The following is a 25528-nucleotide window of genomic DNA, read 5'->3' on the forward strand; positions in this document are numbered from 1 at the left end:
CATCATTTTTATGGACAATCCTCGGTAGAGCGTTCCGAAGTATAAACTTTTCGCTAGGAACACGCAACATCACGTAACCTATTATTTTTATTACGAGAGTTTTTAATACGTGTATAGACAAATTCATCCAATTACTTTAAATATTATTCTCTGGCAATACTTTTGCTGTCAATCTGACAATCAAATAATTACATGCATTCACATATACGAATAAAAAGTGCGTGGTTTATTATGAAATGTTTTCAATTCTTCGGTTAATAAGTGAAAATTAATCATGCTTCCGTACCTTAGAATTGCTCTCCAATCAGCGTATGTTGTAAATTTAGCAGTGAATAGTTTATTTATAACCGGATAAAATTATATTCCAGATCACAACTGCTATATCAGGGTAGATATTCAACTTCTAAAATTTGCCATCGACAAGCGTCCAATACTCCCAAACCATCTAACGAGAGCTCCAATGAACCAATCAAGTTCTTTGGAAGCCAAGCGGCAACTTGGCGAGCACGCGATACCAGAAGTGGCGGTTCTGAAGACACGTTATGGTTTCAACCGTATGTCATTTCGGGAAGTTTAGCCGTATTCTTATTATATTTCTGCATACTACGAGAAGAAAGTGATATAGACAAAAGGCTAGAAGGGAACTTGTTTGATCAAGTTGCGGGTCTGGAAGAAGTACAGCTTACTGTAAATTACAAATATAATAGAGAAAATGGTTTGGACACTTCTCAAATTGAGAAAAGATTGCTAGAGCTAGGAGTCGACGTAAAACATTTAGATGTACACTAAGGCTTGATTATAATCAAATAAGTAGATGTTACTGGCGTGCATTAAGTTAAATTTATTATTTTTTAAAACATATCTATATTATGTATTTTTTAAATATCAATTCAAGATCATATGAACAACGGTTTACGTAATACCAAAATAAATGTAAATTTCTATACGTTCTGGATTACTTTTGCCGCAGCGTTAGAATTTATTTGTTTGTGTTATGTTAAGTTTAGTGCCATATTTGTCTCTGCTTTGACGGAATGTTCTGCTTCATGAGTCCATAGATGACGTTTAAGTCGATAGTTTTCGTAAAACATTTGGTTACATAATGGACATTGTAATTTTGGTGCTTCATGTGTACGAAGATGCACATTTAAACTTGTGCTACTCTTATAAGACGAACCACACAAATCACATACGAAAGCACGTATGTCGGAATGAGTGACCATATGTATATTATGATCAGATTTTGTGGAACTTTTATGACTGCACAATTCGCACTTCCATACATGTATTTTAGTATGACGGTTTTCATGGTGCTTCCATGTAGACGGGTGCAGAAAACTCCGCTTGCAATACCGACATTGAAAAGGCTTATTTGCTCCGTGAACTTGGTGGTTGTGCCACAAGAGTTGATTTTGCGTTTTAAACCTTCGCTGACATTCATTACAACTTGTTACTTTTAAATGTTTATGTGGAAGAAATTCTTTTAACTTGTTAAAATATGTAGGATGAGCACACACATAACCATCTCGGTAAGATAAATCATTTGACTTTGCTACCTGCTGTGAGCGAAGATATTCATGTTTAAACCACCGCATCAAGGACAGTATGCTGGAACGTACCAATTGTGGTGATATACTCAGGTTAAATTGCCTTTGCATTTGTTCGCATATTATCACAGTACTCCTATCCCTCTTATCTTTGTTGTCGAAATCATGCTGCTGAACATTCCACTGACAAGGATGTACCCGAATAATATCAATAAATCCCAATATAATAGATGGATCAGTAGAGCGTAATTGGAAAAAACATCTTCTCGTTGTCTTCAAAGTTTTAAATTAAAGAAATAATATTTAATTAAAGCTTAGTAAGTTGTTTGTATGAATGCTTACTCTTTGACATTTATTCCCTTTGTCAACAGCCTCATATGTAGCTAATTCCGAAGATGCATTTTTTTTAATCTCGCCCTTGGAATATATATATCCGATTTTAATATTGTTCTAAACTTCCTTTCAACTCTTACCATTAAAAATTCCGGCAAAATCTCAATCTCTAAATGTGCTATCCTTTCGCCTTTGGAGACAAATTTAGTTTCTCTTTGGCACTTCGTCGTAACATCAAAGGGGCTTTGAATCTTTACTATGTGTAACAATGTCTCTTCTTCCTTTGGATCAGTTTCACCCCGAATATGTGAATGATTTGCATTTATTTTGTTATTTTTTTCTCCCATTGATTTTTCCTAGTTATTTTTTATAGTTATGTACTTAATTAACGAAATTTGTGTTGAATAACAGCTTATAATAACTAAATAATATTTAAACTAGAATTATTTTTCCAGCCTTTGCTTTTAAAGAGAATATAAAAAATGGGATGCCATCACTATTGAAAAGTTCTTTTATTTCTATTCATTCGAAATAATGCAAGTCTTTATTTTATAAATAATGTATTCTCTGAAGAATATTTATATATTTACAAAAAATATTGAAAACATTAATAATATATTAAGCACATTTCATTGCAGAAAATGTGGTGAATGTTTTAATTTCGATATAATAACTGCAAGTCGTAATTATCACTGTAGTAGAACTTTGATCGTAATGGTAACATCCCTATCTAATACCATATGATTTATTTCAACCCAAAATAAGAAAAATAAAACAAGAAATAATAATGAATTTCACAAGGTTTTTACTAAATAAAAATGGGCCTTTAACGGTTAATCGTCCGCTAACATTATGTCGTTATAACCATTTGCTCAGTCGCAGTTCGAGAAGGGTAAGGTTCTTAGAACTTTTGAAAAAATTAAAATGAAAAATGTGATGGTATAAAGCAATATTTTTAATTAAAAATATGCACATGTGCACAAATAACATTACAGAATATTAATTTAGAATCTAAATGGAGGAGAAGTTGGCAAACTCGTTGTAATAGTACAGAAGGAAAAAATGATAAAATAGTAGGTTCATGGCTACTTTGTTGCGGTGGGATGGTATATGTTGCTGTTGCACTTGGTACGTCTAGGCATTCCTTCATTTCCTTTTTTATATGTGTTAAATATTTTAATAGGCGGGGTAACAAGACTTACAGAGTCAGGCTTATCAATGGTGAATTGGAAATTGCTCGGTGAAAAAAAACCAAAGACCACAGAGGAATGGAAAGCTGAGTTCTGGAATTATCAGCAGTACCCAGAATATAAATTGTATTTATTTATAAATTATCCTTTACTAAGTACTAATAATATGTTTCTTTTCTAGGAAAAATAGCTCAATGACGTTAGAAGAATTTAAATTTATTTATATGATGGAATATATTCACAGGATGTGGGGCCGTGGAATTGGAGCTGTATTTTTAATTCCAGCAGTTTACTTTTGGAAAAAAGGCTACTTTTCCATATCAACTAAAAAGCGTGTTATGATACTTGGGACACTCATAGGTTTACAAGGACTTATGGGCTGGTATATGGTTAAATCTGGACTGGAAGATAAATTTCAAGACATTAATGATGTTCCCAGAGTATCACAATATCGATTAGCCTCACATCTAGCTGCCGCATTTGTTCTATACAGTTTGTTTTTGTCATCAGGATTGCGGAAATTACTACCCTCAACTAATAATGTCACGTCTTCAAAAAATCTTATGCATTTAAAAAAAATAGCTCATCTATCTAAAGGGTTGGTATTTCTTACTGCAGTATCAGGAGCCTTTGTGGCAGGACTTGATGCCGGTTTAGTGTATAATTCTTTTCCTAAAATGGGGGATAAGTGGATTCCAGATGACATTTTATTGTTCCAACCGATACAGAGAAACTTTACAGAAAACCCCACAACTGTACAATTTAATCACAGAATTTTTGGAATTTCAACTCTAGTCACTGTTTCCCTCTTATGGGTGTATTCGAGAAAATGTATTTTGCCTAAACGCATATCATATGCTATTAACGCTACCATGACGATGGCATGGTTACAAGCAACTTTGGGTATCACGACTCTATTAAATCACGTCCCCATATATCTTGCTACAGCTCATCAATCGGGTTCTTTGTTACTACTTTCATTTGCTCTTTGGTTAAGTCAAGAATTGCGTTTATTAAAGTATATTCCCAAATAGAACCAAAACTATATAAAGTAATATAATTGTGATTAGTATATTTATGCATGTGCATTTTAATAGAAACTATGGCATAGTTACATTGTGAAGCCTTCATTGCATAATAATTATAAATAATAGTAATAAAGTTAAATGTACATATGTACATATGAATAACGTAATTTTTTGTATGATTCGTAGACTTACAGGGCCCCTACACCACACAAAATATTTGCATAATAACAGGTTTGCGTCGTGTTGCAAAATTGCGCAGTTATTGTGCTAAAATCAAAATCAGTTTGATATTTTACTCAAGTCTGAATTATTGCACAACGAATTTGTGCGATGTATGGCGAAAACTGCGCAATTTTCAGTTTAGTTTTGGCACTGTGATGTGTACACCATACCGCGAATAATGAAAAATACCACAGAAAATGATAAAACATTATGGACGGAGTCTTTAGTTTGTTATGAAAATCAAACTTTTCGAGCTAACTATAGGTAGGAGTTGAGAAAGTTACAAGTACAAGATCTAATCTAAAAAATTTAATTTAAAAATTAGCTATCAAAATATACAAAGCACATTCGCAATATATATTAACGCTAGGAACGCCTACTTCAAAATGTTATTGTGCAAAATTGACTTGCAAAAGTCTCGTTTTGCGCAATGATTTTGTGTGGTGTAAGGGCCCTATTACGTTCAAATTGAAGGCAATAACGATTAACATTGAAATGACGTTCGTGTATGAATTCGATTAAATATGTAGATGTACTTATAGCACTAAATAAATCTATTGTTTGCTAATTTCGCTTTCTTATCATTCTCCCATTATCATTGTATATTTTAGTAATTATACTGAAAATTTATAGGTTACAACTGTTACCTCTAATGAACGGCAAACAAGTTTTGCAATATTATTGAGTTTTTCATTCACATCTATGTAGTTGCTAAAAGTTTTAACATGTTCATTCAATAGCACAAACATGTGTTCTCGACGCTATTTTGCAAATGGTGTTATAAAGATAGCATACTGCTTAGAGGTGGAGAAACATCGATGCGATACTTGTGGACATCCAAAGCAAACGAAGGTTATATTGCAGTTACGTGCCATTTTGTTTTAAATAGTTTTACGTTGGAGTCGGCAATTTTAGCAACAAGGCAACTTCTTGACACTACCAATCACAATGCTATTAATATTTCTGAAACACTAAAGGACGTGCTTGATGATTGGGGTGAATAAGGTTGTTTGTGTTGTGACTGACAATGATGCGACGATGCTAAAAGCATGTGAGTTGCTTGAGTATAATCACTTGCCTTGTGTAGCGCACACAATCAACCTTATTATGCAAGATGTTCTAAAATTGCCCGATTTCGACATAATTCTTACAAAATGTAAGTCGGTAGTTGGCTTTTTTTAGAGAAGCCAGATCGCATATTCGAAATTTAAGGAAGCTCAGGGGGACAATCCGCATTCTCTTCTGCAAGAAATGCCAACTCGCTGGAACAGCGCATACGCAATGATTAAGCGCATACTGAAGACAAACGAATTTATTACATTAGCTTTGGTATCTTCTCGTGGCGCTCCATTGCCGTTTTCAGCAGCAGAAGTGGATATTTTAAATGATATATCCGAGTTGCTATCCCCCTTCGAAGAGGCGACGCTTTCTGTGTCTACAAACACAAAAGTATCAGCGTCCATAATTATCCCTGTCATATGCGAACTGAATCATAAAATAAACAATATTAAAGTCAACACAGAAAAAGGCAAAAACATGACGACCATCAAGTTTAGTCTTACCAAGAGGCTCGCAAGCTATGAAACACGCACAATACCACGAATTGCTACCATACTAGATCCCCGCTTTAAGAAGCACGGATTTTGTAATCCCTTTAATGCGGAAGAAGGTGTCAAAGCTGTGCAGCATGAACTGTTTACACAACTACCTGCAAACCCACTACATCACCAACACAGGAACCAAGCCGATTTTCATTTCTACAAGTCAAAAGCCAAAACAAGGTGCACTCTTCCTGGGCAGATGCCATTATCCTGATGAGACAGCATTTTGAAAAGGAGAACCAGCCTGAAAAATGTGACCCTCTTGCGTACTGGCAGGTAAGAAATTATGCAATAACATATTTTTTCCAATTTATTGTATTAATTATATTTTAGATTACTACAGATGGCGACGCGTTTAAAACGTTAGCTAAAAAATACTTCTGCGTTCCCGCATCTTCGTGCGAATCTGAAAGAGTTTTCAGTAAAGCTGGACAACTTATAAGTGAGCGTCGCACGCGGCTATCATCGACCGTTGTCGATAAGCTCCTCTTCTTAAACAAAAACAAACATGTTAATTATATGTAAATATATATAGTAGAGTTCGGGATAGTATGTAAGGATAGTAAAGTAGGGATAGTAAGTAAGGATAGTAAAATAAGCAATAGTATAGTAGTGATAGCACAATATCCTAAAGAACTAATATTTTCTTTGGACCATGTATATATTGAAACATTGACATTAAATTTGTTTTTGTTTTTAGTTTTTATTTACAAACTAAGGATAGGATAATATACCAAAGAAGTGGAACATGAATATCATAGACAATTTTATTTTAATTTGTTTTTCGTTTTCTTTTTTATTTAATAAGTATTAATAAAATGGATATTTTTTGTTGAAAATTTGACTTTTAATTTTTAAACATCACAAATCAAAATAAAGTTCAAATAAACTAAAATAACTGCTAATTTCTTTTATTTAAAATGTCGATGTTTCATCGATGTTTTATCGATTTTTTCGCTAAAAACATCGATGCCCCTGGACATCGATGTTTCTCCACCTCTAATACTGCTACCGATAATAGACCTGATGCCCCTGGACATCGATGTTCCTCCACCTCTAATACTGCTACCGATAATAGACCTATTAGGTCTACACCTGCTTCCACCGTTTTACAATAGATGTCCCCAGGGTCAAGCAATGGTCGATTAAATCGATTTTTTTTATATCGATCTTGGACATTTGTGTCAAGATTAACCCAACAAAATATTTGTAGAGTTCTGTTTGCATCCCAAATGTATTCTCAACTGAAAATGTCACTTTTTGAGCCCAATTATGTAACTGTTTTTATACAAAAAAAGCCTTAAATTTACAAAAAAAAGGCGGAAGCAAAGTTGTAAACCTAATATTTACTACTAAATATGTCGGTAGGTAATAATTATTGCCAGAGGAACTACGGCCTAACGCTGAAGATTTTATTTTTATTTTGATAACTTGACAATCTTATTGCACACCATTGAAAATGTTGACTATATTTAGATATACTCAGATAACAATCATGACTTGTGGAAGCATTTAGCTATGTCCATAGAATAACTAAAATAGTAAATTAACTGGCAACATTAGTAAACTAAATAAATTTGCAGCAGCATTAATTTTTCCATTATTTATCAAACAGTTTTGTAAAAAGATATTGATATTCTTGCCAAAATGGCACAAAATGAATTTAACACATTTCGAAGTTATGTTAATATATTAAGTGATCCTGCCGCAAAGGAGGAAATCAAGTTTAAAGCTGCACAAGAACTAAGTGAACATTTTGAACTCATTGTACAAAGCCCATCATATCCTGCATTTTTAGAACTAGCATTGAAAGTGTTTATAAGGATACTGCAAGATGGGGAGCCACAGTTTATTCAAGAAAATAGTTCTCAACATGTAAGTTATACATATATCTGGTGTTCTAATAGATCAAGCAAACGGGTTGTTCCGGCAGCCCGAATGTCCGAAAGGATGTGAAGAAGTTTATAATATCTTATAATATTTTAAAACTAAGACTAGCATAACAAAAAATTATATTTTAATTGTAGATAAGAAAATTGATACTGGAAATGATACACCGACTACCAATAAGTGAAAATTTAAGACAACATGTAAAACCCATAATTTCAATTATGCTCAAGATTTTAAGAAGTGATAACGAAGAAAACGTATTGGTTAGTCTAAGAATTATAATTGAATTGCATAAACATTTTCGACCATCGTTTAATCCAGAGGTGAGTGTCGGTCACATGCATATTATATGCCTTATTGAACAACGGGTTTAATAGGTTGTATATGCCTGGGAAATATGTATGTGAAATTATAGACCAAGTTTTTTTTCCACAGGTTCAACATTTTCTTTCGTATGTAAAGGATATATATACGGAGTTACCAAACCATATGAATAAAATTTTTGAACAGAAGCAGCAGCCGATGCGAGTAAAAGATCTTAAAGAGTTAAACATCGACCACCTATTATCAATAACATATGCTCCAAGGGTAATAAATGTGGAAAATTTACAAGACGCGCCCCCACAAGTAGTAAGTTTACTAAACCAATCTCACTTAAGTATAGATATTAAGTTATAGATTTTAAAAATATTTCAGTTTAATCTTTTGCCTAAAGGGGTATTGTCATTAAGGGTATTGCAAGAGTTGCCCATAATCGTTGTGCTAATGTACCAAATATATAAAGCTGCGGTGCATCAAGAAGTTTCTGAGTTTATTCCCTTAATTATGACTACAATAAACTTACAACCTTCTCTTCAACACAGGTAAGTTATGATATTTAAGTTATAAAAAACAGTAATATTATTGTTTATCTTTTTTTAGAAATTCTGCTGACCTTAATAAAGAGATATTCGTCGATTTTATGGGTGCACAAGTTAAGACTTTATCATTTTTAGCCTATATTGTACGGATATTTCAGGTAAAACCTTTTTGGAATAAGAAACTCAATTTTTTTGATAAAAAATAAACACATTTAGGACCTAATACTCACACATTCAGCTTCAGTTACGAATGGAATGCTAAGTTTAATGGAGCTATGCCCAAAAGAGGCAGCTCATTTGAGGAAAGAGTTGCTGATAGCTGCTCGCCACATTTTTGCAACGGATCTTCGACAAAGTAAAACATATATTACAATCTTTAATTTTATTTAATATATGGAAACTCTGTTCTTTTAGAATTTGTCCCTATTATTGAGAAGTTGTTCAATGAAGATTTGCTAATTGGTAAAGGAGTTACTTTGGAATCTATTAGGCCTTTGGCATACTCAACATTGGCGGATTTAGCTCACCATGTGAGACAAAGTTTGTCTCTGGATGTGCTAGAAAAAGCAGTGAATTTGTTTTCAAAAAATGTGCATGACGAGTCCCTTGCAACAGGCATACAAACAATGTCTTGTAAATTATTGTTAAACTTAGTGGACTGTATCAGGCAACACAGTGAAATGGATGTTGTTAAAGCAAGAAACATACTGGTTTCACTATTAAAAGTATTTGCCTATAAATTCAAAACTATTGCAAAAATTCTATTGCCTCCAATCATTGAAAAGTGGTGAGTTTTTCTAAGCTATAATTTACACAGTAGTAATAATATTCTGATGTTTTTATTCACTATAATTATTTTAATGTGTATATCACATTTAAAAATCTTTACTTTGTTCATATATGTACATATACATTATACATATCTTTCAACTCTGCTTCATAACCTATTTTTGCAAATCTTTAGTTGTAATAAATTTTTTATATAAAATTTTAGGAAGAGTCAGTCATCCTCACAGACATCGAGTTTATCACCAGGAGCTTCAAATTCAATCAATAACAATAATTATGAATTCAAGGATGGTTTTACGGTGAGTGATATCCTTATAAAAACTTAATAAGTTTTGTTTTAATAAATATTATTGATTAAAGGAAAATGTACCTAGTGACCAATCAATGAAAATGAATATTGGAAGTCCCTTGATATGCCCTGCTAATATAGTGGAATATCGAGGTTTAGTAAAAACATTGGTTGGTGGTGCAAAAACTATTACTTGGGGCTTCATAAGTGCAAAGGTATAGACAATTAATATATTTGTTTATTTTTCATAAGACATATGATATTTTATATAAAGCCTATTTGCGCCGACGTTGTGAAAACGAATCAGGAAAAGTTATTCGATTCAAGCGAGCTTAAAATTTATATTGATTTGGTTTATTGGGCAATGGAAGCTTTGGATATATACACAATAAGCATCGCTACTAATAATCAGCAAAGAACATCTAACCAGGGGCCAAGAACTAAAGAGGAAAAAGAAGTTTTGGAACACTTCAGTGGAATTGTAATTATATATTTGAAATATCCGCGACTCATTGAATTAATAAATATCTTTTCAGTTTCTAATGATGCATCCTCAAAATTTCCAAGAAGTTTTCGCAACTACTATTGATTTTATGGTCGATCGGATTTCTAAAAATACGTCGCTTCAAGTTGTTGCGAATTCATTCCTGGCAAATCCAACAACATCGCCTTTGTTTGCAACTGTCCTTGTTGAGTATTTGTTAGGAAAAATGGATGAAATGGGTTCAAATATTGATCGTTCACCTTTATATTTGCGATTGTTTAAATTGGTATTTGGAAGTGTTAGTTTATTTCCGGTGGAAAATGAGCAGATGCTTCGTCCGCATTTACATAACATTGTCAACAGATCCATGGAATTAGCATTAACGGCGGAAAATCCATACAACTATTTCCTACTATTACGTGCATTATTTAGATCAATTGGAGGAGGAAGCCACGATTTGTTATACCAAGAGTTTCTGCCGCTACTACCAAATTTACTAGAAGGATTAAATCGTTTGCAAAGTGGATTTCACAAACAGCACATGAAAGACCTTTTTGTTGAGCTATGTTTGACTGTGCCTGTTAGATTATCTTCTTTGTTACCATATTTGCCAATGCTTATGGATCCTTTAGTTTCGGCACTTAATGGCTCATCAACATTAATAAGTCAGGTAATTCTAAAATAGTTTGATTCCAAATTCGTTGTACTCAAAAATATTATACCCTTATTTTTAAAGTTGCATTAAATAAATAATTAAGTGGAATACGTCACGGAGGACAATAAGATAGCAACTTATTTATTTAGATTTTTATATTATTGTTAATGAAATCGATTGTCTCATATACGGTATTATTAATCCATAGAAATAATGATGTTATAATATTTTCTACCATTCTCTTTAGGGCTTGAGAACATTAGAACTTTGCGTAGACAATCTACAACCAGACTTCTTGTATGATCACATTCAACCTGTTCGCGCGTCATTAATGCAAGCTCTTTGGCGAACGCTCCGAAATCAAGATAATGCTGCTCTTGTTGCTTTTCGTGTACTTGGCAAACTTGGCGGAGGAAATAGAAAAATGATGACTGAGCCACAGACCTTGCAGTTTAGAGAAAACGATGCGGTACCCACTGCAGTTATTACCTATTTTCAGGATCACGACAAACCTATTGATTTCCCTGTAGAAAAGGCTATTGAAACTGCACTAACGGCTCTTAGTTTTAAGACGACAGATGATTTTTACAGAAGGCAAAGTTGGGAAACTATTCGCTGTTTTTTAGCCGCCTCTATTAATCTTGATGATGACAAATATACTTTGCAGAAACTATTTTTACATACAAGTTTCAGGGAAGGAAACATAATGATTTCACCAATCATTCAAAGTAAATTAGAAGAAGATAATTCACGTAAAACTCATCAGATAGCATTGACTGGAATGCTAGTGGCTTCCGCTATAAAAGAGCTACGCGAATCAGTTTTCCCAGTTATGGTTGCTGTCGTCCGCCACTATACTATGGTAGCAATAGCTCAAGAGGCAGGTCCGTTTCCTTATAAGCATTACCATAGTTCTCAAGGTGTTGATCCACTTGTGCTAATCGATGCTCTTGCTGTATGTATGGGTCATGAGGAAAAAGAGTTGTGCAAGCCCGGTCATCTCTGTATGGAACTCATATTGGAGACAGCAAGCACAATAATGGGGACAAAAGAAAGAGCTTGCCGATTACCATTAGTTCAATACCTCGTTGAAAAAATGACTGCTCTGTGCTACGAGCGACCATGGTATGCTAAAGTGGGCGGATGCAAAGCTATTCAATTTTTATATCAGCATATGTCATTGAAATCTCTTTATCAGCACCTATTTACATTTTTAAAAGCTTTTCTTTTCGTTTTAATGGATTTGGAATGTGAAGTATCGAGCGGTGCTATAGATGTGGCTAAGAGCAACTTGAGAAACATGCTAAAATTATGCATGGTACCTCTGGAAAATGAAAACAATAATGAGGAAATAATTACTTTTCAAAATAAGGCAATGTATGAAATTGTTCATGAGCTCGTTCGCCAAGTAACAAGCTCCAATGCCTTGGTTCGAGAAGAAGCGATGTCTTCACTTAATTTCATTGCTAAGTTACAAAAGAAAACCGTTTATGAGATAATGGATCCGCATAAAGAGGTCTTAGCAGATATAATACCCCCAAAAAAACATTTATTAAGACATCAGCCTGCGAACGCACAAATTGGTTTAATGGAAGGCAATACCTTTTGCACTACTCTGGAACCAAGGCTTTTTACGATAAGTATGATTAGTATACACATTGCAATCATCTATACCATTAATTATTTGTATTTGTTGTTTTAGATCTCACTAACAATTACCATAGATTGTTTTTTCATGAGTTGCTAACACTTAGCGAAGCGGAAGATGCGACTCTTAATAAATTGGATTGTTACAAAAATGTCCCGAATCTTATACCTCTACGAAAGAGCGCTTTAAAAGCATTGGCTGCTTGTCATTACATAACTGACAGTCAATGTAAAGAAAAAATTGTCAATATCCTCTTTAAAGTAATGGAGAGCAACAAAGAGGAATTACAAGAAGCAGCATTTAATTGCACCAAAATTTTTATTTCTGGAATTCACATCGATAAAGAAAAGGTAAGTTACACTAATTGCTTACCAATGTAAAGAGACTATAATATATATAATAATATACTTCGTCTTTAAACGGGCTATAACATATTTTATTGAACTTGAAAATGGTTTTAGATATTTTTTATATTTAATATCTACATTAATTTTAAAATAATATTAATAACAAAAATAAATAATAACAAATGCTTTATAGTATCAGAAATGAAATAATTATGAAAGTGAGTGATCATTCGTCATTTCGTCCTAAGACGTCACAACTAACCTAATACTACATTTACAATGTTTTCAGTATTTTACTAAGTAAAATATGGTGCGGCTCAACTGACGAAACTAGCTAAACCTTATATGATCTATAACACTATATTGGACAAAATTAATTTTTTTGTGAGCTTGAGATATAAGTAAAAAAATGCATTCTCCGATTTTTTTTCCTCCAAAATCGAAATATTTGGTGTTTTAAAATAATTATTATTAATTACAGGATAAAGTTACTAAACAAACTAAAATATAGACATAATCTACATTTTCTTTCATATTTCATAATTCAGTGGTGTCCAGTATTTTACGATATATATTTTTTTTTGTTGAAAGTCTGATTTTGACTTCATATCATTTGTCGTATAAGCTTGGGTAGATTGTATCTATCTATATTTTGAATTTTTTAGTACCCATATCCTGTAATTGATAATAATTATTAAAACAAGTAAGGAAAGGCCAATAGGAAAACGAAAATCATCATATATAGTATATAGGCTGAGGTAATTCCTGAACTGATTTCACTAATTTTCATCACCAACATACATTATATCTGAGAGTATATGCTCACTTAAGTAGCCAAACTACGATATTTCACATATTAACCGATTTATAAGCTGGCCTTAATAGCTATTTTGAAAATCCTATAATTAGCTATATGAGAGCTAGGGGAATTTATGACCCGATATTAACCATTTCTGGTACAGATACACACTATTAGAAGGAAACGATTTCCTCTGAATTAAATTGAGATATCTGAAAGATTTACCGACATTTTCGGTGAAAAATTCTTCCATTCTTCATATTCGATATCCGGGGCATTGAAAAGTTATATTCCCATTTCGACAATTTTTTCTCAAGTGATGCCACAGATCATATACAGTATTTGTGTAAAGTTTTATTTAGTTAGTGCGTTAACTCACTAACACTTTTAGTAATTTTCAACCTAACCTTTGTATTGGAAGTGGGCGTGGTTATTTCATTTTTGGACTGTATTAAGAAGTGGCTAAAATAAACGAATGCAGAATGTTTGTTTTATATAGCTTTATTGGTTTGCGAGATATATACATACAAATAACCGATTTGGGAGCGGGGCCACGCCCACTTACCCAAAAAAATTACATCCAAATATGCCCCTTACTAGTGCGATCTTTTTTTCCAAATTTCCCTCTCACGGTCCCAAGGAACATGTGTGCCAAGTTTCGTCAAGATATCTGAATTTTTATTCAAGTTATCCGTTGCACGGACGCACTAACAAATAGACAGACATTCGGATTTTAACTCGTCGCCCTGATCATTTTGATATATATAACCCTATATCTAACTCGTTCAGTTTTATGACAAAACTATAATACTCTCTTAGCAAGTTTTGTTTGCCTTTTTCCGAACTACGAAACCAAATATTTCGATTCTAAAATCGGAAATCGGAGAATTCACTCTTTTTTACTTATGTCTCAAGTTCCCGTAAAAAATTAGTTTGATCTAATGATCAGTCAAGTTTTGTACAGTGTAATAAAAAATATCTTAATTTTCGAACAGTTTAATTTAGAGTTACATTTTTACTTTACTTAAAAAATTTTACCATATGCAAAAGAAAGTATCCCATTAAATAAATATTTTATATTTAGTTTCAAGTAAAGTGATTTTAAAAATAAGGTGCTTATTATATAAATATACGTATATATATTTACAGGTTCATGCTGGCATGCGACCATTACTTTTGACTTTAGGCGATCATCGGAATCTTTCCTTAACTGCAACGAAGAGGCTTTCGTATTTTACACAATTATTTCCTCAAATGTTTAATGAAAAATTAAGCGAACAAATACTACAACATTGCCAAAAAATTTTGGAAATGTCAATTACAACGCACAAATCAAGTACTAATCAAGGCGGAAACTTTTTTACGATCTCAAAACGCGATGAATATGAACAAAAAGTAGTTACTTTAATTGAGATGTTTCATCAAATAACAGCAGCTTCACCTAAATACATTGACAGTCTCTGTCAGCTTGTGTTGAAAACTGAAAAAAGTCTGATGATCGAATCGTCAAGTCCGTATCGCGAACCTCTGGTGAAATTTTTACTTCGATTCCCTTCCGAAACCGTCGATTTATTTTTGTCCGATGGTATTATAGTAAATGTCCAGTGGAATAGGTTCTTTTTATATTTATTAAATCACAAATGTGGCCAACCATTTCGGTCTGTTATAAAAACACAAAAGTGCAATACTTTGGTCAAACTTATAAATGGAACATTGAATTCGAATGCACAATTTGACCAGGCACAGAAATATGAAGCATTGCATCAAGCTGTTTTATTAGTACATACAATAATGGAAAAGGACGATCAGTGGATTCCTACACAAACGGACATTGTGTTAGCATTGAAGAAGTTGTGGGAGTCAAATTTATATAGCACATGTAAAGATAATGTTACTTGTGATTTGTGGCATTTAGTTGGAATGATATTATTAAAATATTTTTCACACAACACCAATGATATCGATTTACTATTCCAACTGCTACGTGCCCTTTGTTTACATTTTATTCCGGATTTTAATTTTCTAAGAGAATTTCTACAAAATACTGTGGCTCAAAGTTACACCGTAGACTGGAAGAGAAAAGCGTTTTTCCACTTTGTTGATAAGTTTAACGGAACGTCACTTTCTGAAGATCTTAAGGCAAAAATAATAACAGCCTTGCTTATACCATGCTTCGTAGTAAGCTTTGATAAAAGGGAAGGGAATAAGTTGATAGGGGCGCCTCCAACATCGTATACTGACGACGATAATAATGTAGTATCTGTGTTTATCAGCAAAGTTTTTGACCCTGATAAGCCGTATGCCAATGAGGATGCAGTCAGAATCGCTTTACTACAATTCGCTTGTTTACTTGTAGAAAGAGCTTCACAGCATATACATGACGGTGATGCTAATAACAAACGACAGGGTAACAAACTTCGCCGTCTAATGACCTTTGCTTGGCCTTGTTTACTTAGTAAAAGCTCCGTAGACCCAACAGCCCGATACCATGGACATCTTCTTTTGGCCCATATAATTGCACGATTAGCTATACACAAAAAGATCGTTTTACAAGTATTTCTTTCATTACTAAAGGGTCATGCTCTTGAGGCTAGACCTGTCGTTCGGCAGGCGCTTGATGTTCTAACTCCCGCAATGCCTCTAAGAATGGAAGACGGCAATACTATGTTGACGCATTGGACAAAAAAAATAATAGTTGAAGAAGGCCATCTCATGCAGCAACTATTTCATATTCTTCAATTGATTGTTCGACATTATAAGGTAAAAAGAAAGAAAATAATTTCTGATAGTAATTTAACTATGTAAAATTCTACTATAGGTTTATTACCCTGTACGTCATCACTTAGTGCAACATCTTATTAACTACATGCAACGTCTTGGGTTTCCTCCTACTGCCTCTTTGGAACATAGAAAACTTGCTGTAGATATCGCTGACGTCATTATTAAATGGGAGGGACAACGCATTAAAGATGAAGAGAAGGACCCAAAATCAGAGGATATAAATGGTGATGAGAGTGCAACGGTATGTGACAGTATAAATAAGCGTGTATCTGATGAAGCGAATGTACAACGTAAGAAAGCTATTGTCACGGATGGTTCCCGAAATCAAATAAGCCAAAGTAATATAATAATTTCTATAGAATTACGAATTTGTGATAATTTAAATTTTGTATATATTAGGTGCATCTGGTATTTCTCAAAATCAAAAGATAGATGACGGTTTTCGTTCGTTAGAAAAAACTCATTGTGACACAGTGCTTAATTTTCTCATTCGTCTTGCCTGCCAAGTAAACGACAATCAACCTGCAGTTATTTCTCCCGGCGAGGGATTATCTCGGAAGTATGATATGTCCATTTTCCATTTAATTTTATATTGATTTATTAATTATTTTTTATAGATGCATAATACTTTTAAAATCGGCAATGCAAAATAAATGGCCTCAACCATTCGAACTTAAGCTTAATTGGCTGGATAAGGTTTTTATGACTATTGAAACACCAACGCCAAATTTGAGTAATATTTGCACTGGATTAGATTTTGTAACATTTTTAACAACAATTTTACCCTCCGATCAACTATTGCAAACAATAAGACCTATCCAAAGAGGGCTATCAAGCTGTATTATTCATCAAAATACACGAATAGTTCGTCTTATGAATGCATTTCTCACAAGGCTTATGGGAATTTTCCCACCAGATATAAATCATAAACACGATGACCTTGACATATTATATAGTGCTATAAGCAAAATGATTGCTGACAATTTGACTTTATACGAAAAAAGCCCTCAACCCAATCCACCTTCTTTATTTGGAACCCTAATGGTATTAAAAGCCTGTTCATCAAACAACCCAAGTTATATAGACAAGCTTATGTTGCAATTTATTAGAGTATTGAACCGATTGACAAAAGATCATCTGAATACACAAGGCAATGGACAACCTATGGCAACCAATGCGGATAACGTGGAATTACTAGTCTTGTCCTTGGATTTAATAAAAAATCGAATAATAATTATGGGTGTTGAAGTGCGAAAATTATTTATTGGAAATATTCTGGTTAATCTTATTGAGAAAAGCTTAGACGTCAATGTCTTGGAATCGATAATACAAATGCTCGATGAATGGATAAAAGCGAAAGAACAAAATCCAACAATGCAGATACCTTCTATAAGAGAAAAATCAATATTATTAGTTAAGCTTATGCAATATTTAGAGAAGAAATTTTCAGATGTAAAAAAATTGAATATACAATTCTTAGAAATAGTCAACTACATATACCGAGATGAATATTATAAACAAACTGAATTGACAGCTAAACTGGAAGGTGCTTTTTTAACCGGTCTACGATGCCAGGATCCACAAATAAGATCAAAATTCTTTGAGATCTTAGATGCATCGATGAGAAGAAGACTTCACGATCGACTTCTTTACATCATATGTTCACAAGCATGGGATTCTATTGGTACACATTATTGGATAAAACAGTGCATTGAATTGTTAGTGTTGACCACCAATACAATGACGCAAATACAAAATTCATGCGAAGCACACAAAGTTCCTAGTATTAAATCAGTTATAAATCTTGCTGAAGGTCAGGACAAAAGTAACTTCGTTATATATACTTCATCCCAGATTGAATCGTTTGATACTACGCTAGTTGAAGACAAAGAAGATGTTTTTGATAACGATCTTGAAGCAAATTGGAGTGTTAACCGCAGTAATGATAGTGATAAAGAAAATCCAAAGCGAAAATTGCAGATTCTTATAAACAAGCAAATCGAGTTTTTAGAAGCTAATCGAAAAATTAATACGGAACAATTAATAATAGCTATTGCTCAACTATGCCATATGGACATACAGTTAGCTGAAAGCGTGTGGTTAATAATTTTTCCAAGGTTGTGGACAATTTTTGATGAGGAACAACAGCATTTAATTGCAAGAGAACTTGTTCCATTTCTTTCTTCTGGTAGTAATGTAGTCCAAAAGGATTGCTTTCCAAGTGCACTTAATACATTTGTAGAAAGTTTGATGCAATGTGATCCTCCTATATATATTCCGCCGTATTTAATGTCCTATTTAGGAAGAGCTCACAATTTATGGCACAGAATGACTTTAGTACTAGAAGAACTCCATCATGGTACTAGAAAAATTTCCCCGGAGAATTCAGAATCAGATCAGAACGATACATTCGCTGCTGTGAAAAAAAACGTAATATATGATTCTCTCTCCCAAATGTATGCCACTATGCATGAAGAGGATCTTTGGGCTGGGTTATGGTTGAAGTATGCACATTATCCAGAGACTAATATTGCAATAGCCTATGAGCAAATGGGATTTTTCGAAGAAGCTCAAGGAGCCTATGATTTGGCAATGTCGAAATTTAAACATGACCAAGCCAATGGATTAATTAACACAGATGTTAATAGTGAATTGCTTCTATGGGAAAACCATTGGATACGCTGTGCAAAAGAATTAAATCAATGGGATATTCTATTGGACTATGCCCAAACAAATAAAGAAAAAAATATGTTTTTAATTCTTGAAAGCGCATGGAGAGTACCAGACTGGAATTTAATGAAGAATGCAATATCTAAAACTGAGCAGTCTTTTGCAAAACAATTTGGATATAAAATTCATTTGTATAAAGGCTTTCTAGCGATATTACATCAGGAAGATCGACAACTTCTTAATGTTGAGAGACATATTGAAAATGCATCGGCATCGTGCATGAAGGAATGGCGAAAGTTGCCATCTATCGTTTCTCATATACATTTGCAGTATTTACAGGCTGCTCAACAAATAATGGAATTGCATGAAGCCAGCACTATACATCAAGGCTTAGTTCAGTCTCGAAATACTTCTATTCACGATATGAAGGCAATTGTAAAGACATGGCGAAATCGTTTGCCAGTAGTTGCAGACGATTTATCTCATTGGAGCGATATATTCACATGGCGGCAGCACCACTACCAAATAATCACTCAGCATCTGGAGCAACAGTCAGATCAAGGAAACACCATGCTTGGAGTACATGCCTCTGCCCAAGCAATAATTTACTTCGGAAAGATCGCCAGAAAACATAACTTAACAGGAGTTTGTCAAGAGACATTGTCTCGAATATATACCATACCATCAGTACCAATTGTGGACTGTTTCCAGGTAAGCACTTAGCATACACATATAACAGAGTTATTTCCAGACAGATTCAAACAAATTCCTCTAAATAGATACTTGCATTATAATACACAAATTAATTTAGTCTCAAATACATATAATATTACATATAAACCAGAGAGGTTTTTTGCGTACAAAAATATGTACGCCTTAAATTCTTACGAACCGGGAGAGTATCCAATGTTCGGCTACACCTGATCTTAACCCTTTCTTAGTTCAATATTTCGTGTTAATCACTAAATAAGAGCGCAAGGATTGGTATGTTTTCTATTACCTATGTATGTTTATTTTGAAGAAAAAATAAACAAAAAATAATGGATAATAATAATTTTTAACGTAGCGCTATAGTATTTGAGGTACCGGTACACAGGTATTTAAGGAAAATGCTTAAATGAAAAATATTTGGTTAAATACTTTATCCCATGTAACACAATTTTGAATTACATCTGATTCAAGCGCTCTAAAAACTGTAGAAATCGAACTATAACGTTTAAGTTTCCCAGATATTGAGCATGAGGACCTCAGTGTCTGTGGCTAATTGAAGAATATATCGGTAAAATTGTGGGTTATCTTAACAAGATTTCGTGTTTTTTTAGTATAACTCGAACCCTATAACTCGAAGTTCTATATAACTCGAACCCTTGAATTGGCAATAGAAGTCAAATTTCATACAAATTACCTTTCGTAACTCGGAAGACTCTCTAACTCGAAGTTTTTTTGTGGATTCGAGTTCAACTTTAGTTATGAAATCATTCTAAACCTTAATTTAGTCTCTATACCCTTATACCCTAGAAAATGTTTGTATACCTAGCCTTGCAAATAGCGAGAATATAAAATGTTCGGTTACATTCAAACTTAGTCCTTTCTTATTTGTTATTATTAATTTTATATCAGATAGAATAATATTAGTAAATGTTATTTGGATGCTCTCATACAACCTTACTGTTGTTTTTATTCATTTTTTTTAGAAAATACGCCAGCAGGTGAAGTGTTATTTACAAATGGCCGCTTCTTCGGGAAAAACTGAATTAAATGAAGCGCTGGAAGTAATTGAGTCAACAAATTTAAAGTATTTCACCGGAGAAATGAATGCAGAATTCTATGCCTTAAAAGGATTACTTTTAGCACAGATCGGACGTTCTGAAGAAGCCGGCAAAGCTTTTAGTGCAGCGGTCCAACTTCACGATGGTCTAACAAAAGCTTGGGCCATGTGGGGAGATTATATGGAACAAATGTTTCTTAAAGATAAACAAATGGTGCTAGCCGTTAATGCGATAACTTGTTATTTACATGCTTGTCGACACCAAAATGAAAGCAAAACAAGAAAATATTTGGCAAAAGTTTTGTGGTTTTTGTCATACGATAACTCAAGCGGTACACTTATGAGTACTTTAGAAAAATATGTGGTAGGCGTACCACCTTCGTATTGGCTGCCCTGGATTCCACAACTTCTTTGCTGTTTAGTACAGTACGAAAGTAACGTTATTTTGAACTTATTGAGTCATGTAAGATTGAATCAAATTTTTAATTCAAAATACTAAAATTTTTCAGTTACTGATTACAGATCTATTATTCTATTTATAGGTGGGCCGTTTGTATCCCCAAGCCGTATACTTTCCAATACGTACGTTGTACCTAACATTGAAAATTGAGCAAAGAGAAAAGCACAAAACAGCTGAACAAGCCGGGTGTATAGGTAAACTTCAAACTTCGGTAAGAACATTAAAAAAACAAACAGATATATCATATAATTTGAAATGATAGGTGATTATTGTAAAATACCTTTCATTTTACTTGTCCCCAATATATTTAGAGATGATAACACAGCTTCTGTATTTTTAAATAGAATATTTCTTACGTAAAACTATATCTAAAATGGTCGATATACTTAAGGACCAACCATACCGATCATATCGAATTTTTTTTTTTAATTTAAAGAAAAAAGTAGTACCATTTTACTGAAGATATGTTGTGGTGATGAAAGAGAATTATCAAAGTCCATTTTACCCTGTGCATGGTTGTGATGAAATTGTGTTTAAAACTGGAGAAATTTAAACAGCGATGAAAATATTGGTTTTGGTATTGGACTTTAATTTTCGCAATTTGCGGGGCACAGAATCCCCTATTTCAGATGTTGGCAAAACCTTTTCTTATATGGTAATATTACATATACCAAAGGCCTTATATTCAGTACATGCGGTTTATTCCAAGATTTAGACCGTTTTCTCCAAAGTATTGGGTTAGGGAAAATCTGAGCTAATTTGGCGTTAACCTGATGCCTGTTTAATAATTTATTTTTACGTAGTGTTATTAATCGACGTAAAGTCCACTAGAAAAACGAAATATTGGTTAAATGTGGGCCATAGCAAGTATTTTAACAATTTGCATCAGAGATTTTCGGTATTTTGGGTGAAAGGGCACTCATAAGTCCTCATGTCGTTATCGTCAATATTTTGACAATTTTGGTGCAGCAGTTTTATTCCAATATTTTCATTGCTGCTTTATTTATAAATTGTAAAGGGTAAGGATCAGAGGAAACGGACGAGGTTTTTGCCAGATTTTGGCAATTGAAATTGTTATTTATTGTTATTAAGATAATATTCCATACACACGTTTGTCGAATTTTGTCGATTAGTTGCTGATGTATCGGATTTGATCTAATTGTGAGCGGTGTCACGTTCATTTTTGATACAGCCAGTAAATCTCTAAATTTCGAGCTTGACACCTTTATGTCCAAAGAAATATATACCAAGCCGATTGCTTGGTCGATTCTGAATTTAAGTTAGAAAGTCACAAGCTTCACACCATTTCACCGAGAATTTTTGAATTATATGTACCAAATGAGCGTGGCACTGTCAAAAATGGGTAACCGGTGAGATATGTTAGGAAAAATAAATGAAATATAATGCTGCTTGGTGGCGAAAATCTGTGAAATCCCCAAATACATACATATATACAATATGTATATAATGATTTTCGTTATTATTGTGGACGTTATGTCAAATATTTGGGTTAAATTTTGTGTTATCTTGATAAAATGTAATTACTTGCTTATTTTTGTAGATGCTTAAATTTTTTTACCCATTTAAAATAAAATTTAAGCATGAAAAGAATCTGAGTGTAGGAAGCCTTAAAAGGAAAGTTTTAGTTAAGATAAGAATAATATCGTACGATTTATTCGATAAGATGCCTCAACTTTTGGAAATTATGGAAAACGTCTTTGGGAATAACTATAGTGATTATAATGACGGGAAGAGAAAGGGTATTAAGGAGTGTTATGCCAATTATTGTGATAATATAGGTAAGCGATACGAACGCTTCGCATGGTATTTTGCAAAAATTACTCATTAATTGGATTTTAGGAACATACGTACGTACAGGATATTTAAGGGTAGTTCAATTTTATCTAGAACGCGGTATTTGTCAAAAGATGATACCAATATAAATTTAAAATATAATGCGTAAAAATATTGTATGAAATCAATTGTGTGTCATATTAACTATTTTTCATTCTTTACAGGTTATCGATAGTCAAAATACCGCGCAATCAGTGAATGCACAAACAAATTCTGGATCGACAGTTAACCCAATTAAAGCAACACCTTCTATGTGGCGTTGCTCAAAAGTAATGCATGTTCAACGTGAAATTCACCCAACAATTCTTAGCTCATTAGAAGGTATCGTAGATCAAATGGTTTGGTTTAGAGAAAGCTGGACCGAGGAAGTACTGAGACAGTTACGACAGGGCCTAATTAAATGCTATGCAATTGCATTTGAAAATAGAAGTGCTGTTAATGAAGCCACAATAACGCCGCACACTCTACATTTCGTTAAAAAACTAGGTTCTACATTTGGCATTGGCATCGAAAATATACCAGGATCAGTAGCAACATCCGCCTCAAATTCAGCGGCTTCCGAGTCCATAGCGCGTAGAGCTCAGGTGACATTTCAGGATCCAGTATTTCAAAAAATGAAGGAACAATTTACAAATGATTTTGACTTCTCCAAACCGGGAGCTATGAAATTACATAACCTTATTTCAAAATTAAAAACATGGATAAAAGCTCTAGAGGCAAAAGTTAAAAAATTGCCAACGTCATTTCTCATTGAAGATAAATGTCGATTTTTATCCAACTTCAGCCAAAAAACAGCAGAAGTGGAATTGCCCGGTGAATTATTACTGCCAACTTCGTCTCATTATCATATTCGCATCGCAAGATTTATGCCTCGCGTGGAGATTGTTCAAAAAAACAACACGGCAGCAAGAAGATTATATATTCGTGGTACTAATGGTAAAATTTACCCATATTTGGTTGTTATAGATACTGGACTCGGTGATGCCCGAAGAGAAGAACGTGTATTGCAATTAATGCGAATGCTTAACTATTATTTAGAAAAACAAAAAGAAACAGCCAGACGTTTTCTTAACATGACCATTCCCAGAGTAGTTCCGATTTCGCCACAAATGCGTTTGGCTGAAGACAATCCAACAAGTATTTCTTTAAAAGAGATTTATAAGAAGTGTTGTCTTAAGCTTAAAATAGATCATGATCTACCGATTGTGAAGTATTACGATCGCCTCTCTGAAGTTCAGTCGCGAGGTACTCAAACCACCCATACAGTATTGTGTGATATATTTTGTGAAGTACAATCCACAATGATTCAAAGTACTTTATTTAAGAATTGGGCTCTTAATAGGTTTCTTTCTTCTACCGATTTCTGGCAGTTCAGGAAAATGGTGAGTACAATTTCTAGATTACAATATTACTAAAATTTTTGGCATAAATAAATACAGTACTTTAATGAACTTTTCTTTTTCTTTTTTATAGTTAACACTACAATTAGCACTTGCGTTCTTATGTGAACACGCTCTTCATTTAACCAGATTGAATGCAGATATGATGTATATACACCAAGACTCCGGTTTAATGAATATTTCATATTACAAATTCGATATAAACGATGAGAAGGAAGAGCTTGACTCCAATAGACCCGTACCGTTCCGACTTACACCTAATATTGCTGAGTTCGTAACGAATATTGGAATAACAGGTCCCTTGTCTGCAGCGATGGTGGCAACTGCGCGGTGCTTTGTTCAGCCAAATTACAAACTTTGCTCCATCCTGAAAGCGATCCTCAGAGACGAAATAATTGCTATTCAGAAGAAACGAATTCGCGATAATAAACTTGTCGAACCGATACCGGAATCTGCCATTGATATGAACGCCATGGATAACACCATCGGTTTGGTCAATAAAGCAGTGGCTGTTATAATGTCACGACTAAATGCTATTTCATATTTTGATAATACAGAATCAAAAAAAGTATCAATTTTAATACAATCTGCAATAAATCCAGATAATTTATGTCGGATGGATCCTGCTTGGCATCCGTGGTTATAAAATTACTTAACTTACTTCTTATGTTATACTTATGTTTAAGGATTTCATATGACAATTAAAGGAAAAACACACGCATTTAAAAGTTATTGGTATATATTTCATTAGTAAGACAGACATATTTACGTTAATGATGTAGTCTGTAACCATTAACTTCAATGTCATGCTGTTCAATGACGTTATTTGGATAATTTCAGTACTTTGAAATCAAAAGGATATATTTCAATAAGCAATTTAAATTTAAATCCTCAGTTACGTTTAAAATCTTTC

General features: G+C 33.5%; 4 protein-coding genes across 5 annotated transcripts; 3 read left to right on the forward strand and 1 right to left on the reverse strand.

Moving 5' to 3' along the window:
- Positions 1-148: 148 nt before the first annotated feature.
- LOC105213453 (uncharacterized) lies at positions 149-946 on the forward strand. Its single transcript, XM_011186303.2, has 2 exons — positions 149-309; positions 369-946. The coding sequence occupies exons 1-2, from the start codon at positions 275-277 to the stop codon at positions 787-789; spliced, it is 456 nt and encodes a 151-aa protein (XP_011184605.1). The 5' UTR covers positions 149-274; the 3' UTR covers positions 790-946.
- On the reverse strand, positions 822-2365 carry LOC105213454 (zinc finger protein 624). 2 transcript variants are annotated; one of them, XM_011186306.3, is made up of 4 exons: positions 2021-2365; positions 1890-1964; positions 1620-1820; positions 822-1559 (listed from the first exon to the last, which is right to left on the reverse strand). In XM_011186306.3, the coding sequence occupies exons 1-4, from the start codon at positions 2225-2227 to the stop codon at positions 993-995; spliced, it is 1050 nt and encodes a 349-aa protein (XP_011184608.1). In that variant the 5' UTR covers positions 2228-2365; the 3' UTR covers positions 822-992. The 2 variants fall into 2 exon arrangements, with proteins under 2 accessions (XP_011184608.1, XP_011184606.1); XM_011186304.3 differs by having other exon boundaries at positions 822-1820; positions 2021-2364.
- Positions 2366-2602: 237 nt separating this feature from the next.
- On the forward strand, positions 2603-4265 carry LOC105213452 (cytochrome c oxidase assembly protein COX15 homolog). Its single transcript, XM_011186302.3, has 4 exons — positions 2603-2772; positions 2876-3008; positions 3064-3196; positions 3252-4265. The coding sequence occupies exons 1-4, from the start codon at positions 2668-2670 to the stop codon at positions 4102-4104; spliced, it is 1224 nt and encodes a 407-aa protein (XP_011184604.1). The 5' UTR covers positions 2603-2667; the 3' UTR covers positions 4105-4265.
- A 3183-nt stretch (positions 4266-7448) lies between these two features.
- On the forward strand, positions 7449-25347 carry LOC105213451 (transcription-associated protein 1). The gene is made up of 21 exons (XM_011186301.3): positions 7449-7796; positions 7949-8134; positions 8247-8441; positions 8508-8674; positions 8733-8829; positions 8888-9026; positions 9086-9458; positions 9666-9759; positions 9821-9964; positions 10024-10230; positions 10286-10903; positions 11136-12528; positions 12591-12886; positions 14832-16442; positions 16501-16801; positions 16863-17022; positions 17081-19844; positions 20828-21364; positions 21444-21572; positions 23380-24597; positions 24689-25347. The coding sequence occupies exons 1-21, from the start codon at positions 7569-7571 to the stop codon at positions 25259-25261; spliced, it is 11430 nt and encodes a 3809-aa protein (XP_011184603.1). The 5' UTR covers positions 7449-7568; the 3' UTR covers positions 25262-25347.
- The last annotated feature ends 181 nt before the right edge of the window (positions 25348-25528 follow it).

The sequence above is a fragment of the Zeugodacus cucurbitae genome, chromosome 6, assembly GCF_028554725.1.
Source record: "Zeugodacus cucurbitae isolate PBARC_wt_2022May chromosome 6, idZeuCucr1.2, whole genome shotgun sequence".
Classification (NCBI taxonomy): Eukaryota; Metazoa; Arthropoda; class Insecta; order Diptera; family Tephritidae; genus Zeugodacus; species Zeugodacus cucurbitae.